Here is a 13,664-nt window from a genome sequence, read left to right on the forward strand (position 1 = left end):
TTCAGCGTCTCGATCAACAGTCTTGTTTCACTCAAGGCTTCAACTGCAACCACTTCAAGGCCAGAACAGTTGCGACCTCGAAGAAAATGCCGCTTGTCAAATTGTCTCCACTGGCAGCTGGTGTAAATATTTTTATTGCGACAGCATTTATATGGACACTCGGCTGGATTTCGCCGCCGGCGTCGGCGTCGTAGTGATGCATCATATATGTATATGTATCTATATATATGAAAAGGAAAGAAAAAAATTCAGATAAAAAGACTTCAGCGCGCGCAATCGAACGTGTGACTTCCGCGTCGTGATTGAGAGGCGTTTCTCACATGAGCCACAGAAATCTTTTTTTCCTTTATTACTGAGTCACTGAAAGGTACCTCCTTCAACATTCGAAGGGCAAGCTCTTTATACCTACCACTTACCGCTTTTGGCAGGCATCTCGGAGGGGAACTATTGTGTTTTCAACATTATCAGAAAGATGGCCCAGAGAGGGAGAGAGCATGGCAGCTCTCATCTCTTGCGCGTATCAACTTTGGCCTGCGGAAGGGAGTGGACAATCTCTGGAGCCCCCTTATCTCCCGGTGGAGAGGATCGTACGTCTTGGCTAGCGGTGGACTCGACTGGAACAATTCTGTTGTAGTTACGAGGCGCACAAAGGTCACTGTAATCGTTGCACAGCCTCCATTTGCGAATAGGGCGCGCTTTTCAGACACAGGGAAGCAACAACCGAGACGCGCATACGCGTACATCTGTACCTGTGAGTACGTTTCGTGCGTCATTTGTGCGTGAGAAACACGGGGCATGTTTTGATCTGCTTGCCATTTTGCGCGCGACCTTCCAATTTGTTGCTATGGCGCTCACTGCTCCGCCTTTGCGGCAAAGGTGTCACTTTTTTTCATGCCTTGAAGCTTACATGTTACCTTAAAGTTCTTCATTACTTCGATATACGTGGGCCGCCTCGTTTATGTCTTGTAGAGCACCCAGACAGCCGGCCTCGCTTTGACCGTGGCAGCTTGGTGAGTTCGGTAACTGGTGTGGTTCGCGCAGCGGTATATGCGCAGCCTAATAAACATGCAGAGCTGATACACACCAGTGGGGACGTTGAGAATTGTCCTTGTTTAAGCAAATGAACTTGAGCTCACGGTGCTTGCAGTGCCCCGTCGCAATGATCTAGTGGCTAAGGTACTCGGCTGCTGACTCACAGGTCGCGGGATCAAATCCCGGTTGCAGCGGCTGCATTTCTGATAGAGGTGGAAATGTCGTAGGCCCTTGTGCTCAGATTTGGGGGCACGGTAAGGAACCCCAGGTGGTCGAAATTTCCGGAGCCCTCCACTACGGCGTCTCTCATAATCATATGGTGGTTTTGGGACGTTAAACCCCACATATAAATCAATATCAACGGTGCATGCGGCAGCTCGATTCAAAAGAAGGACGCATCGGGGCTGAGAATATACGAACCTGGCACTTTCAGAGCAAACGATGCGCGCTTTATGGCCGTTACGATATATGCAGTCACACGAAGAGCTGTCCACTGGTGATCCGCACGGCCCGCAAAATAAGAGCGATGCTTGCGAACGTCCTTTACGGTATCAAGCAATCTGACCAGATTATAACGTCTGTTAGGCCCTGCACGCATGCTCCTGCGCACATACCGTGAGGGCCCGCAACCGCCACAACATGCCACCACACGGAGCAAAGCCGGCTTGTTCGCGCGCTCTACAGAAATGCGCCAGCGGACGTAGTTGTGTGTAGCTGTGCATCGCTGTGCAGCATGGCTTTGCCATTAGGGGGGGGGGGAAGCCATCGAAAGATTCAATAAAAACTTATTTTCGCTGTTTATTTTTGCTTGAAGCTGGTTAGGTAAGCGAAATATAACAAAATTTTTTTATCTTATTGACCTGAAGTTAGTGTAAAAGAGCGAAGTTATTTTTTTAGTGTTTGCTAGTTTCTTACTTCTTTAGGTCGTTGACATAGTTGGTCACGCTAGCTACCATTATTTGTTCCCTTCCTCTGTCTACGTCAAAGTCTTAAATTTGACGACGCCGGAATGTCACATAAAAACAAATATTTCAATAAGTACGCCGAGTTGCGCAGCTGACATGGCTCTCGGCCTGCATTTCCTTTTCTTTCTTTTTAAAGCCTTGCTATGCACCCTTGTTTACGCTGAATTGGAAGCTACGCACTTTGTTGTGTCACCCGTTTGCTATGTGATGATTTCTTACTGTGTATATCCGACGAAAGTTGCAGAGGCACTTCCTAACGATCGTGTGCTACGCCCATTGCGGTAGCTCAGTGGCTGGAATGTCTTGCGGCGCCGCACTCAATGAGGCGGGCTCGTTTCGCAGCCGAGCACACACGTCTTGTAGTGAGCGTAATGCAAAAACGCCCTTGAGAACGACTGTGTGGCCAACAAATTCGCAACTGAGACCTCTGTACTGTGCGATGTAACTGCACGTTTAAGAACAGCAGATGGTCAAAATTTCTGGTTCCCTTCACTATGAGGCATCTTTCATAATAATATCGAGCTTTTGGGACGTAAAACAAGAGATTATTATAACTTCAATCGCAGCATTTCACTGCAGTACTCTGCGTATCGTGGAAAACTGGACCAAACGCGGCCGCTACTGTAGATTCACTGTTAGAGCATCGCATGTTGATTGATTGATATGTGGGGTTTGACGTCCCAAAAGCACCATATGATTATGAGAGACGCCGTAGTGAAGGGCTCCGGAAATTTTGACCACCTGGGGTTCTTTAAGGTGTGTCCAAATCTGAGCACACGGGCCTACAACATTTCCGCCTTCATCGGAAATGCAGCCGCCGCCGCCGCCGGAATTCCATCCCGCGACCTGCGGGTTAGCAGCCGAGTACTTTAGCCACTAGAACACCGCGGTGGCGCATCATCGGATGTTACCTGCAGGAAGTTGATATTTCATTGACAATAGTCGCTTTCAATTTGTGTCACAGTTATTAGGCTTCAGTTAAAACGTACAAATATTGTTTCCTATACCTTCCTAAGCTACGTTGTATGCTGGTTTCGTTTGGCTGTGTCTAGTAATGGAATGTGTAATCCATCGACAACCCAGTTTCATTTATTTCGTGAATGTGGCACATAAGTATCCCGAACGTAAGTTTGCCACCAATGTAAAATTAGAAGAAATGTCCGTTAGCCAGCCTTCCCTCTCGCTTCTGAAAAGCAGCGGGGCAACATCTTGCTTTGTCACGCTAATAATTCTTTGCCATGTTACAATATTGCCCTCCACACGTGTTAGGCTGAGCGATATGCTTATTGTCACGGCACTTTAGAGGTCCAGGTGAGGTTTATTGAACGCAGAGGTAGAGCAGAGGGACTCTTGCCAGACTCGTCACTTGGGCGTGTATTCACGAGACAGCGCTTGCCCTTACATATGTGTCCTGTTCCTCTGCATAAGCATGTCACCCACTATATAATACGGGCGCCACTATGTTCATTCCATGTTTCTGTTGTTGCTTTCTTGGTTTATATGTTTATTGGTTCGAGCGAAAATAAACAATCGCTTGAAGTTAGCGCAGTGTCCGTGTCTTTTTTTCTACGTCCTTCCGTAGCACGGTTGCAAACTCTTCACAATCGTATGGGAGTGATCAAGGCAATACGGGGGAGGTGAGTGATGGCCGAGATTTGGCACTTCCAAGAACCCATGGATGTAATAAATGGACGTGCTACCCGCAACCAGGCATGATAAAACGTCCGAATGTTCGTCAAACTTGTACGATAAGAAAGTTGCATTGTAGAGGTCGTAGGGTCTTAAATAGCAGAGCAGAGGAAATTCTAGAGCCGGAGACTAGGCGAACTGCAACGAAGGAATTTTCAGGTTGAATTAGCATGATGAGTGGTGCTTGGGTTTACCCAAGCTTCCTTTTTTTTTTTCGGTCCCGTGTGACATTTTGGCGCTAAAGCTTGACTTATTTAAAAAGTTCAGCACAGTCTCGCTTCACCACGCTGGTTCTTTCAGACGAGCCAATTCCGATCGGCTCGTGGGGTTCACAAATCGGGTCCATTCGATTCAGCCTGCACTTCCACAACTAGTTCACGGTGGTACCGTCTGGGTGCTGTCTTCGTGCAAATCACGTTTCAGCAAGTGCAGCAGCAACGAGATGCGAAAACGAATACGAGAGTGCAGTGTCGCGCAAGCCCTATGCTACATGTCGGCTGTCTCGAGGGTTGTCGAGGCTGCGCTTCGTAAAAGATGGCGCCGCTTACGTTGATTGGAATGTGTCTGCCAAAACATGTTCACTGTCGTAAATATTGCACGCCGCTAAAACAGACACGAATGCAATCAATCGGCTGTGTCGTCTGCTGCAGCTGCAGCCATCTTGTGCTGCGCGGAGTCGGCATTACCTCACGAGCAGGTGCAGGGAATTCGTGAACTGGCCTTGCACGACAGCTGCACTTTTTCGAAACTAATACATGCGGTGCCGTTGCCGCCATGTACAACTCGTGAAACGAATGCCAAAGTGCAGCGCCTCCGTTAACCGGTTCACGAAGTGCAGGTGAAACGAATGGACCCATTGCTATTGCTTTATCTCAAGGAAAGCCCGAAACATGGCAACAAGAAAAGCCACAAGTGCGTTTGAAGGCGTGAGCACGAAGGCCAAACAACTTTACGTATATACCCATTTTCCCCATTGTGGCTGTACGATCGCTGTGCCACTCTGTAGTGTATTAAATATTTCCGGAAACTCTATGGTAGAGATAAAGCACTGTAGGCCTTCTGAAAGCATTCGGAATATATGCTCTCTAGTATATGTTTATCTGAAACTGCTTACCTGATTATTTGTAGTAGCAAAGTTCATATCAGGTTCTTGAAGAAGAGATGTAAAGACTCTGCTCGTCAATTCTGGCCCTTCACCTTCAACTTTGTCATAAGCACTGAAAGGTCACCACCCTGTCACTTGGCTATATGCCATGACACAACTCCCACTATAGATTAGCAGGTAAGTCAGGTTTTCTTATGCGCTAAATAACCCAGGAGTCCAATAAACGCAGAGATTATCCGTCTAGGACTTGCCTGACAAGAATATCGCAATTTCTGTATTGAGACGTCTCGCAATATCCTTTATATTAATTGGCGTTTTGAATTGTTATCCGTGGGACGTCTTTATTTTTCACACACTATTTTCATACGCGGGCCCCGCCGCGGTGGTCTAGTGGCTAAGGTACTCGGCTGCTGACCCACAGGTCGCGGGATCAAATCTCGGCTGCGGCGGCTGCATTTCCGGTGGGAGCGGAAATGCTGTATGCCCATGTGGTCAGATTTGGGTGCACGTTAAAGAACCCCAGGGGGTCGAAAGTTCCGAAGCACTCCACTATGGCGTCTCTCATAATCATATCGTGGTTTTTGGACGTTAAAGCCCACATATCAATCAATATTTTCATACGCATGCTTACGTAAGCTTGGCGCACACTGATTTACAGAAGGCGTCGAATATATGGATTATTATTCATAATTTTTATGTGAAGCCATACGAGATGTATAAGGAGCGCCGGAAATATTACCCGTGTTAATCTTGCGACAATGATTAGCGGGCCTGAAATGCAGCTGCAATACCAATGAGGCAATAATACCCTCGCTACTCAGACAGCCTAACACACGGTTAACTCAACCACGATTACGTTAACCGCGATCAGCCTGTGCTACACGGTACTTGAAAGCACGGCAGTGGCAATGACCATGGTTGCAAGAAACCGAGATTGGCACCCTCGGCGAGGCAGTTGACCGAGGAAATGGTGGCGCCCTTGAGAGATCAGCGCATATATGCCGGCGAACGTGCGTGAAAAACGGACGAACTGAACGGCAACAATCACAGAAAGCCTGGTATGGGCTACCGGAAAATCATTTGCGTGATCTGCGGAGCCCGTCACTCAAAGGAAAGGTGTACGTGGCGATAACAGCTGAGTTGAGTGCATATATTTGTATGTATTTGCATAATTGGACGGTTGAAGAACATTATGCAAGAAATAAGTGACACATTTGTGCATGGAACGGCGATCAGCTGATTGATGCCTCAGCTTATTGTACACCAGGTGGTGTTGGCCGCCTTAACTGAGGACGCTTTTGCACTGTGTGAAATCGGTGAACCATGGTTGGAACTGACCACGGTTCCACGCGCATAACAATGGCTGGTCGTAACCACCGTTAATTTTCCTGCGTAACATAGGTATGAATTGCGCAAGTTTTAACGAATGAATTCTAGACAGTAGCAGTAATCACACCCCATAACGACACCAGCAGTCATACTTAAGGCAAGGCTTAAGTCGAAAGAAAATAAAAGTACCTTATCGGTAATGGCCGAGTAAGCACAATTTCCTTTCGCGATATTTTAGAGAAGAGTGCAAGTTTTTCGGTTTACGACGGGAAAGGTTTCAGGAGCGATCCGCCGCTTTTGCTCTTAACAGCAGCGATTGCGTAGTAATGAAGCGATCGGGCGTAGCATTACTTCTGTCGTCGATACTTATAGCTGGGCATGTTCGTGTCCGCTATCACACTCTAGAAGGAAATACGCATGCAAGATAAATACTATAGTGAAATAGTGTGGTCTGGTTTATGCTGGTAAAGGGCCCCTAAACAACCATTGAAGACACAGCACAGGGGTGTGATACTATACAGTCTTTCTTGTCATTTCGGCAGAATAAATGACGCGAGCAGTCTGTTCACGTGACGTCACAAGAAGAGAAGCGTTTGGTTGGTCCTGTATACGACAGATTTCGGGTGTGAATTGCCTTCTGCCTTGCCTCGCGTCACAACAGACTTCACTTCGTGTTTTTTTTGCGTTTTCGATTACGCAAGCGAAGATTACCGCACGTAGCTAAAGAAAGCTAAATCACGACAAGCTGAACATCATCATTGTCCAACTGTTCTATCAAAATAAATGGCGAGGAGGAGATGGTATCGGTCGAAGTGGAAGTGAAGGCGAGAAAGAGGCTACTCTCTCCTTTGAATTCGGAGTGATTCAGGGGTCTTCTAAAACGTCTCGACTACGTCTCTGCACTACAAAGGCTGCCTGCTATTTTGGAAACAAGCCATGAACTGTCAATTACAAACCGTGGTGCGAGAACTGGATTTCGAGAAACTTAACCGACGCTTTCCGGGACTCGGTCTGAATGTTCCTTGCAGCGGGAACGATGGTGGTGGTGGTGGTGAAGACGGTGGCAGTGGTCCCACATCTGTATGTCACGTCTTCGACAATCTGCCGCAATGGAATTACGTCCTCTGGCACGTTGGCTTGCAGCTTCGAGAACTTCGTGTTCCCGGAAGACTATGTCTTGTGCATGTCTTCTACAGGGGCGGTGGTGGCCGCCCGCATCGAGCGCGCAGCCACCTTGCCCGGATTCTGTTCCGCATTCTGCTGGTGCAGCACAACTGCGTGGAGGGCCTACACCTGGACCACAATCTCATAGAGGGCAGCGGACTGGGCGAATACCGAGAGTTCGTCGTCTCGGCACTCCGGAAAAACGTGAGCCTACGGACGCTGACTCTGGGTAGCCTTTTCTGCGACTACAGGTGAGCACGCTTTTGGTCGAACCATTGTGAAGTTATCGAGAGTCTTGTCGGGGGAGCGAATCGCAGCTGCTACATCGTGGAAGCTGCAAGCCGACACGATCATCTAGCCATTGCGGTGGTGGACTGCTGAACCGACGGTTGCGGGATAGAATGGCGGTCGCGGCACTTCGATAAGGACAACACCCCACTGGCGCGTGCCCTAAGATTTAGGTTCGTGTTAAAAAACCTATGGCGGCTGAAATTTCTGGAGCGTTCTGGCAGCTCTGCAATGACGCTCGTCCAACTCCTTCTTCCTTCCACACCAAATTCTCTTCAGTTGCGGCATCTTGACACTTCCACCTATATTTGCAATATTGCTCACGACCCCAGTATGGTTGGCTAACATGAAAACCAAGCCGATGTTTTCTTTTCAATTTCTATTTTGTCGGTCTGTTTTGTCTCCTTTATCGTCAAGCAATCTACCCCACCATTTCGTCATTGCTGCGTAGGCCTATGAATTTTTTTTCAAGCAAGACTACCACCGATTTGATGGACTGAAGGTTTTGGAGGCGTAACTTTTCAGTGTTGGAAAAGCCACCTGTTACCGTTTAGCGTTACCCACAGTCTAGCGAGACATTGTGCGCACATGCGCAGCTCTCGTTTCTGTTTCAAGCAGCTTGATAATTTTTGCGTTGATTTTGTCAAGAATTGGATCCGATGAGTGTGTTAATTTTCACATGAACCGATTTGGCCCCCATTTGCCCACCTTTCTCTGCACAGGAGCATCCGAGAGGAACTGTTCGCAGCCGTCGCCGCCATGGTGAACCTTGGCGAGCTGGCCGTGTCCTGCAGTGCCGCGGAGGCGTCGGTCCTGGTGGACGTGGTCTGTACGCTTCTGGTGGCCACCACACGTCTGACGACTCTGACGATGCCTCGACTGATTTTCGACGACGCGAGTGGGAATCGCCTGGTGACCGCTCTCCGACGCAACAAAACCATCGAGAAATTGTCTCTGCACGGCAGCGTTCTACATTCGTATGTGCCAAGCGGAATCGCCAGATTCTCATACTTTCTGGCCAGCAGCACACAACTCACCTCGTTGAGCGTGGACGGTGTTGACATGTGTCCCGAAAGCACTTTGAAAGACATCAAGAGCATCATCCTACCACTCTGTGTTCGCAGTAATCTCCAGAAGCTCAGACTAAGTGGCTTCCTGTTGAGCGCCCAGTGTGCCTGCCTCTTCGCTGCCCTCGTGACAGCAAGCAATGGATGCCTTCAAAGTCTGGACATACGTGAGTGCCCCTGGAGACTCAAGTCGCCAGTAGAATTGCCACGTGACGCTGAAGCTATAGACGGAGAACAGTCGGGTCACCCTGGTCTCGAGCCCAACAGCTGTCGTTGGGTTCAGGTGTTCGACCGCACTAAGCCTGTGCAGCTTTCGTTTTTAGCATTGAGTAGCCAGGGCCTTGAAGCGGAACACCTGCGGCCTCTCCTGAACACTGCGATTGACATCGAACCACTCAAGACAATCTCGCTGAGTCGCGTTTCACAGGAAAAACTTAAGGCGGTTTGCCGAGTAATCAAGGAAACCGCAATGAGCGGGCGAGTCCGCATAGAAGGCGTGCACGTCGTCGACTCTTCGGCGCTCACTGATCTTCGAGAATATCCGGAAGCGCTGTCTAAAGTGGTGATCAGATCTTTCACCGAGCGTACTCCGAGGGTATTTTCGATCGCTGTTCGCCTCGCGTGCTCCTTGTACCGAGTCACCGATCTCGACCTCCACTTGACGCAGGACACCCTGCTGGACATCCCCGCGCTTCGCGCGCTGTGCAACTGCCTGAGTACCGCCGACTCTCTGAGAGAGCTTTCGCTGAGGGGATGTGGCCAGCCAGATCTGACCGGCACTTTTCACTCGGAAGAGCAACCCTTCAGCGTCCTCCTCGAGGCTATCTTCAAGAATTCGGCCATCCGAGCGCTGCGCCTGAACGGGCTTGGTCTGGGTGATCAAAACTTGGCGTTCTGCGTGTCCGGGGTGGCGGCCAGCGAGAGCTTATGCGAAATCGCCTTCGCGTCCTGGAATTGGGCCGAAAACGACATGTTCCTTCGGCTACTCGCCTTCACGTTCACCGTGAACGACACCATCACTTGCGTGCGTCTCCCCACATCCACGGGCTGCTTCGGAGACGAGTGGTTCTACATTGAAAACACCATTGGACTCAACACGGGTATGCTGACGCGTGCGGCTCATTTCGTCATGGGCAAGGACTCCTCGCCGCGTTGCGAAGCTTCCTTCGTAGTCCTCTCCGGCACTAACGCCCTCACGAAGAAAACCGAGGAACTAATGGAGGACGCCGCAAGCACGGACAACCTTTGAAGATCTTTACGAGTCTTGATAGCTTCATGGGACTTTTAGCATCGAAATCATGTTTTTAGCAACTTTAAAAAGACGATGAGGGCAGTAATATTCTCTGATATTATATAGACATTACTTCATCAGTTGTCTCTATACTTAGGCGGTTTGTTGCGCGCACTGTCGCAGTTACTGAGCCAAGAATAAATTGAGCCTGTTGCTGTAGGCTACTGTAAATGTTAATTTGTCATAAGATGTGCCACGACTGCCTCATTTTAATTATATTATTGTATTTGTAGGCGCCTCCTTTATTAACTGCAGTTTGTGTTCATCATCATTCACGTTTCTTTAATGTTTTTATACGCGAAAAGACGTTTTTATATTTGACGATACCTGAGGTCTTCAGTGCATCTTCGAAATAAACTAAGTTTTCCAATCGAAGTGCTTCGGTGTCATACTACGTAGAATACAATCTATGGGTTACGAGGCTTTGCTGCTGCACCTCAAACGGCCCTGAAAGCAGTCAATACTTATCAAACTTTTACGAGTCGTTGGCGTACTTCGTTATGCTTCGATACCAAATATTTGCACGGAAATTTAGCGCTGGAGCCGTGCGTATCGCTTAAAATTAATGGACGCTTTGTGCTGGCTCTTCCGATGTAGATCAGTGCATTATTCATTCTGGTTGAGTGGAGGAGCACTTAAACTAGAAATGCGGCGTAGTTTGAGCATATAATAAAACATTAACCGTTTTCAAATTGTATTGGCAGCCTTGCAACTTATAGGGTGATTTAGCTTGCTTAAATAGTTGTGGATAATTCGATGTAACCTATAAAGGCTGTGTCTGAACAAACCCGCGTAGCTGCGCCATGCCTCATTTCGAATGACGACATCGCTTCTCGACGTATTGTGAATAATATAATACCGTTATCATAAATCCTAACTCGAAACTGCATGGCTGAATAACGGACGTGCGCATTTTCATTCGGAGTGTGCGCAGTTCATGATATTGCCACAGTTTTGGCTAGAACACTTGCATGAGAGTCAACACTGCTTTTAGCAATTAGATTTACTCAACCACAGTAAACTTACGAGGATGCTTTTAAGCTAAATGCATCATGGATGCTTTTATGCCAAATGTATAAGCAACGCCATGGTTTAATCTGTGATGTGCACTGTTGCAATATTTTTAATATCGTGTGAGCGTTGACCGCTTGAAATAGCAGTGCTTAATACAGTTTTCTCAACATGCTGCGAGTTTTCCCAACAATCTGCGAAATCGAAGAGGGCAAATTCGCGCATCGCAATCATTATCAGTCTGGTTCGCTTATAGATTCGTACGCACAATGAGCCTCACTAGTGTGTTGCGTGTTAAAGGCACACCGCTACAGATAGTGTATCCAATACATAATATGGTTGCTCATGCGTGGACATTTCAGGCGATATTTTTGAAAGTGCAAGGAAGTACCTATGAAGAATATAGAAGAAATAAGATTTGTGACGTCAAGTTAGTGATATTTTTGTCGCGATTATCAGTCGTTAAGACCTCATTTTGTGTCTGCAACGATAAGGTAAGGAGGACGAATTCTGCCTGATAGCGCAGAGCTGAAACCTTTACGCGAAATCGAAGCATTACACAGATTGCGAAATCATGACCCAAAAGAAAGTATATTGAACTTCGTTTCCGCATGTGAGGTGGTCTCCTATGCGTTCATTGATTGATTGCTGTGACAATAAAGTGCAACTACCAAGAACGACTTCGAATAGAACCCAGCAGGTAGCGGTGGTATTGTTGCCACTCGCTTCACAAATATACCACGCAACTGTGCCACGCAACGTAGTACTTTTTTTTGTTAGCGCCATGGTTTGTGGCCTTTTTGGTCCCGTTTGCTACTAGAAATTTAGGAATGCATTTCTGTACACCAGTGTCATGAGTATTCCTGGCAGAATTATCGGCATGTTCGTTGCCATCGATGCCACTGTGGCCTAGAAGCCACTGGAAAATGATGTCATGCCCTTTGTCTTCCAATCGATGATGAGGTTTTCTTATTCCCAATACTACGACGCTGTCACAGAACGAGCGCTAAAAAGAGAGCGCGCCGCCAAATCCTTGCGACAACGGGCGGTAGAAACGCCGCGAGGTAAAAAGAAAAAAAAAGAAAGCAAACATCCAAGGCTCCCGGGCGCGCGCTCTCCCCGCAGAAGCACGGCTTCGCAGACGAACCTCCTCACCCCACAGCGGCGGCCGGGCAAGCGCTAGAAATTTCCAGAACGAAGGAGGCGTGGCTACGCCGAGCTGAGTCACCCGACGCGGAGGGCTGACAAACCGTCTCGCCTCTCTCCAGCCTTCGCTGCGTATCGCGCCGACGAAAGGACGAGAAAATTCTGGAAAGTGGCGCGGAAGGTATTTAATCGAGCGGCCGAGACGAGAAAGCAGGAGGTGACGGAAGTTAACGCCAGAGCGCGTAGGAATTCCGCCGTGGAGTCGGCGAAGGTTCTGCCCGTAGTGACAGAACAGGAGGAGACGGAAGTGAGCGCCAGAGTGCGTAGAGAGTCCGCCGTGTAGTCGGCGAAGTTTTGGTCCGTAGGGACGGCTCGAGCTACAGGCAAGAGCGTGGGTTTACCGCTATCGAGCGAAGACGCGGGCAACAGCTGCGTGTGTGAAGCCGACGGGTTCCGGCGAAGAAGTTGAAGTTTGAAGAGTGGCCAATTGAAGACGGGAGGTTTCCTGGAAGAGAAACTCCAGAGAGCTGCGGAACGACAACAACGCTGGACTTTGAGTGAGTGATTCTCGGAAGAGTATCATTCAGGCTTTTGTTCCAAGGACTTTGGACTGAATAGGTTTTCTATCTCTTTAGTCCTTAAGTGTCTTGGTTGTTCAATGCATGTGACTGCATCGTAGTGCGTATTGTTGTCTGTGTCCGTTGTTTCAAGTGTGGTTGATTGTACTGTGTAGTACATTGTCTGTTTGGTGACGTATTGTATGTAACTATTGTGGAGTGTGCATACGTGTGTATTGTTTTTGATCTGCCGTTAATGAGAATATAATTTTGTTTGTTTATCATCTCTCGGCTCTGTCTTGTTCTTTGGGCCACAGCCGGCGTCCGCTGGCGCACCAATAAGGACCACTTCTAAATTGTCCACGCTTTCGTGGTGCGGTTCGGGGGGCCGATACTTCGGCTCTTGGAATTAGCCCGGCGATCGCCTCCCTAATAAACGGGACAGGTGTGACAATTAATCTGGCGTCCGCGACAGGACCTTTTGGTGCACAGTGTGTCCAAAGTAGTGAGAAAGAGCCTCGAGTTGTTGATAGTGCTATCGGAACGACTTGGTGTGTTGTTCAGTGTTCTCGTTAACGAGTGCAGGGGAGTGCTCCGATAGACTGATCTAGGCAGATACTTTTTGCACGCGGCAAGGTTTTATTTGCGAGACACCATGGATCTCGAAAAGTTAGTTGCTCTTGGTGAAAAGATGGGTCTTTCTGGCGCCGAACTACGGAAGTGGGTCACCCAGAGGGAAAAAGAAGAAAAAGCAGCCGAGCTGGAGAGAGAGAGGTTGGCAGCTGAAAGGGCGAAAGAAGAAAGAGAGGAAAGGGAACGGCAGCGACAGCACGAGATAGAACTCGAGCGGCTCCGTTTGCAACAGCGAAGTGAAACTCCGGTCCAAGCTAGAGTGGAAAGCAGCGAACGAGAGGATCACGGCTTCCGCTTGAACCCAAGCAAGCTGCTCGTAGCGTTTGATGAAAGGAAGGACGACCTAGACGCGTACCTCCACCGATTTGAGACGATTGCGAAGAGCCA

The 13,664-nt window shown here is 48.5% G+C and overlaps 1 protein-coding gene across 1 annotated transcript; it reads left to right on the forward strand.

Moving 5' to 3' along the window:
* The first annotated feature begins 6,796 nt into the window (after positions 1–6,796).
* LOC142767324 (uncharacterized) lies at positions 6,797–10,305 on the forward strand. The gene is made up of 2 exons (XM_075868809.1): positions 6,797–7,535; positions 8,295–10,305. Exons 1-2 carry the CDS (start codon positions 7,057–7,059, stop codon positions 9,886–9,888), a joined length of 2,073 nt encoding a protein of 690 aa, XP_075724924.1. The 5' UTR covers positions 6,797–7,056; the 3' UTR covers positions 9,889–10,305.
* The last annotated feature ends 3,359 nt before the right edge of the window (positions 10,306–13,664 follow it).

Source organism: Rhipicephalus microplus, chromosome 7 (genome assembly GCF_043290135.1).
Source record: "Rhipicephalus microplus isolate Deutch F79 chromosome 7, USDA_Rmic, whole genome shotgun sequence".
NCBI lineage: Eukaryota > Metazoa > Arthropoda > Arachnida > Ixodida > Ixodidae > Rhipicephalus > Rhipicephalus microplus.

Excerpts from the sequence above, each read along its gene's own strand:
- LOC142767324 (XM_075868809.1), top strand. The coding sequence starts at position 7,057 with ATGAACTGTCAATTACAAACCGTGGTGCGAGAACTGGATTTCGAGAAA. Across the intron at positions 7,536-8,294 it reads AGCCTTTTCTGCGACTACAG|GAGCATCCGAGAGGAACTGT; the intron begins GTGAGCACGCTT and ends TTCTCTGCACAG.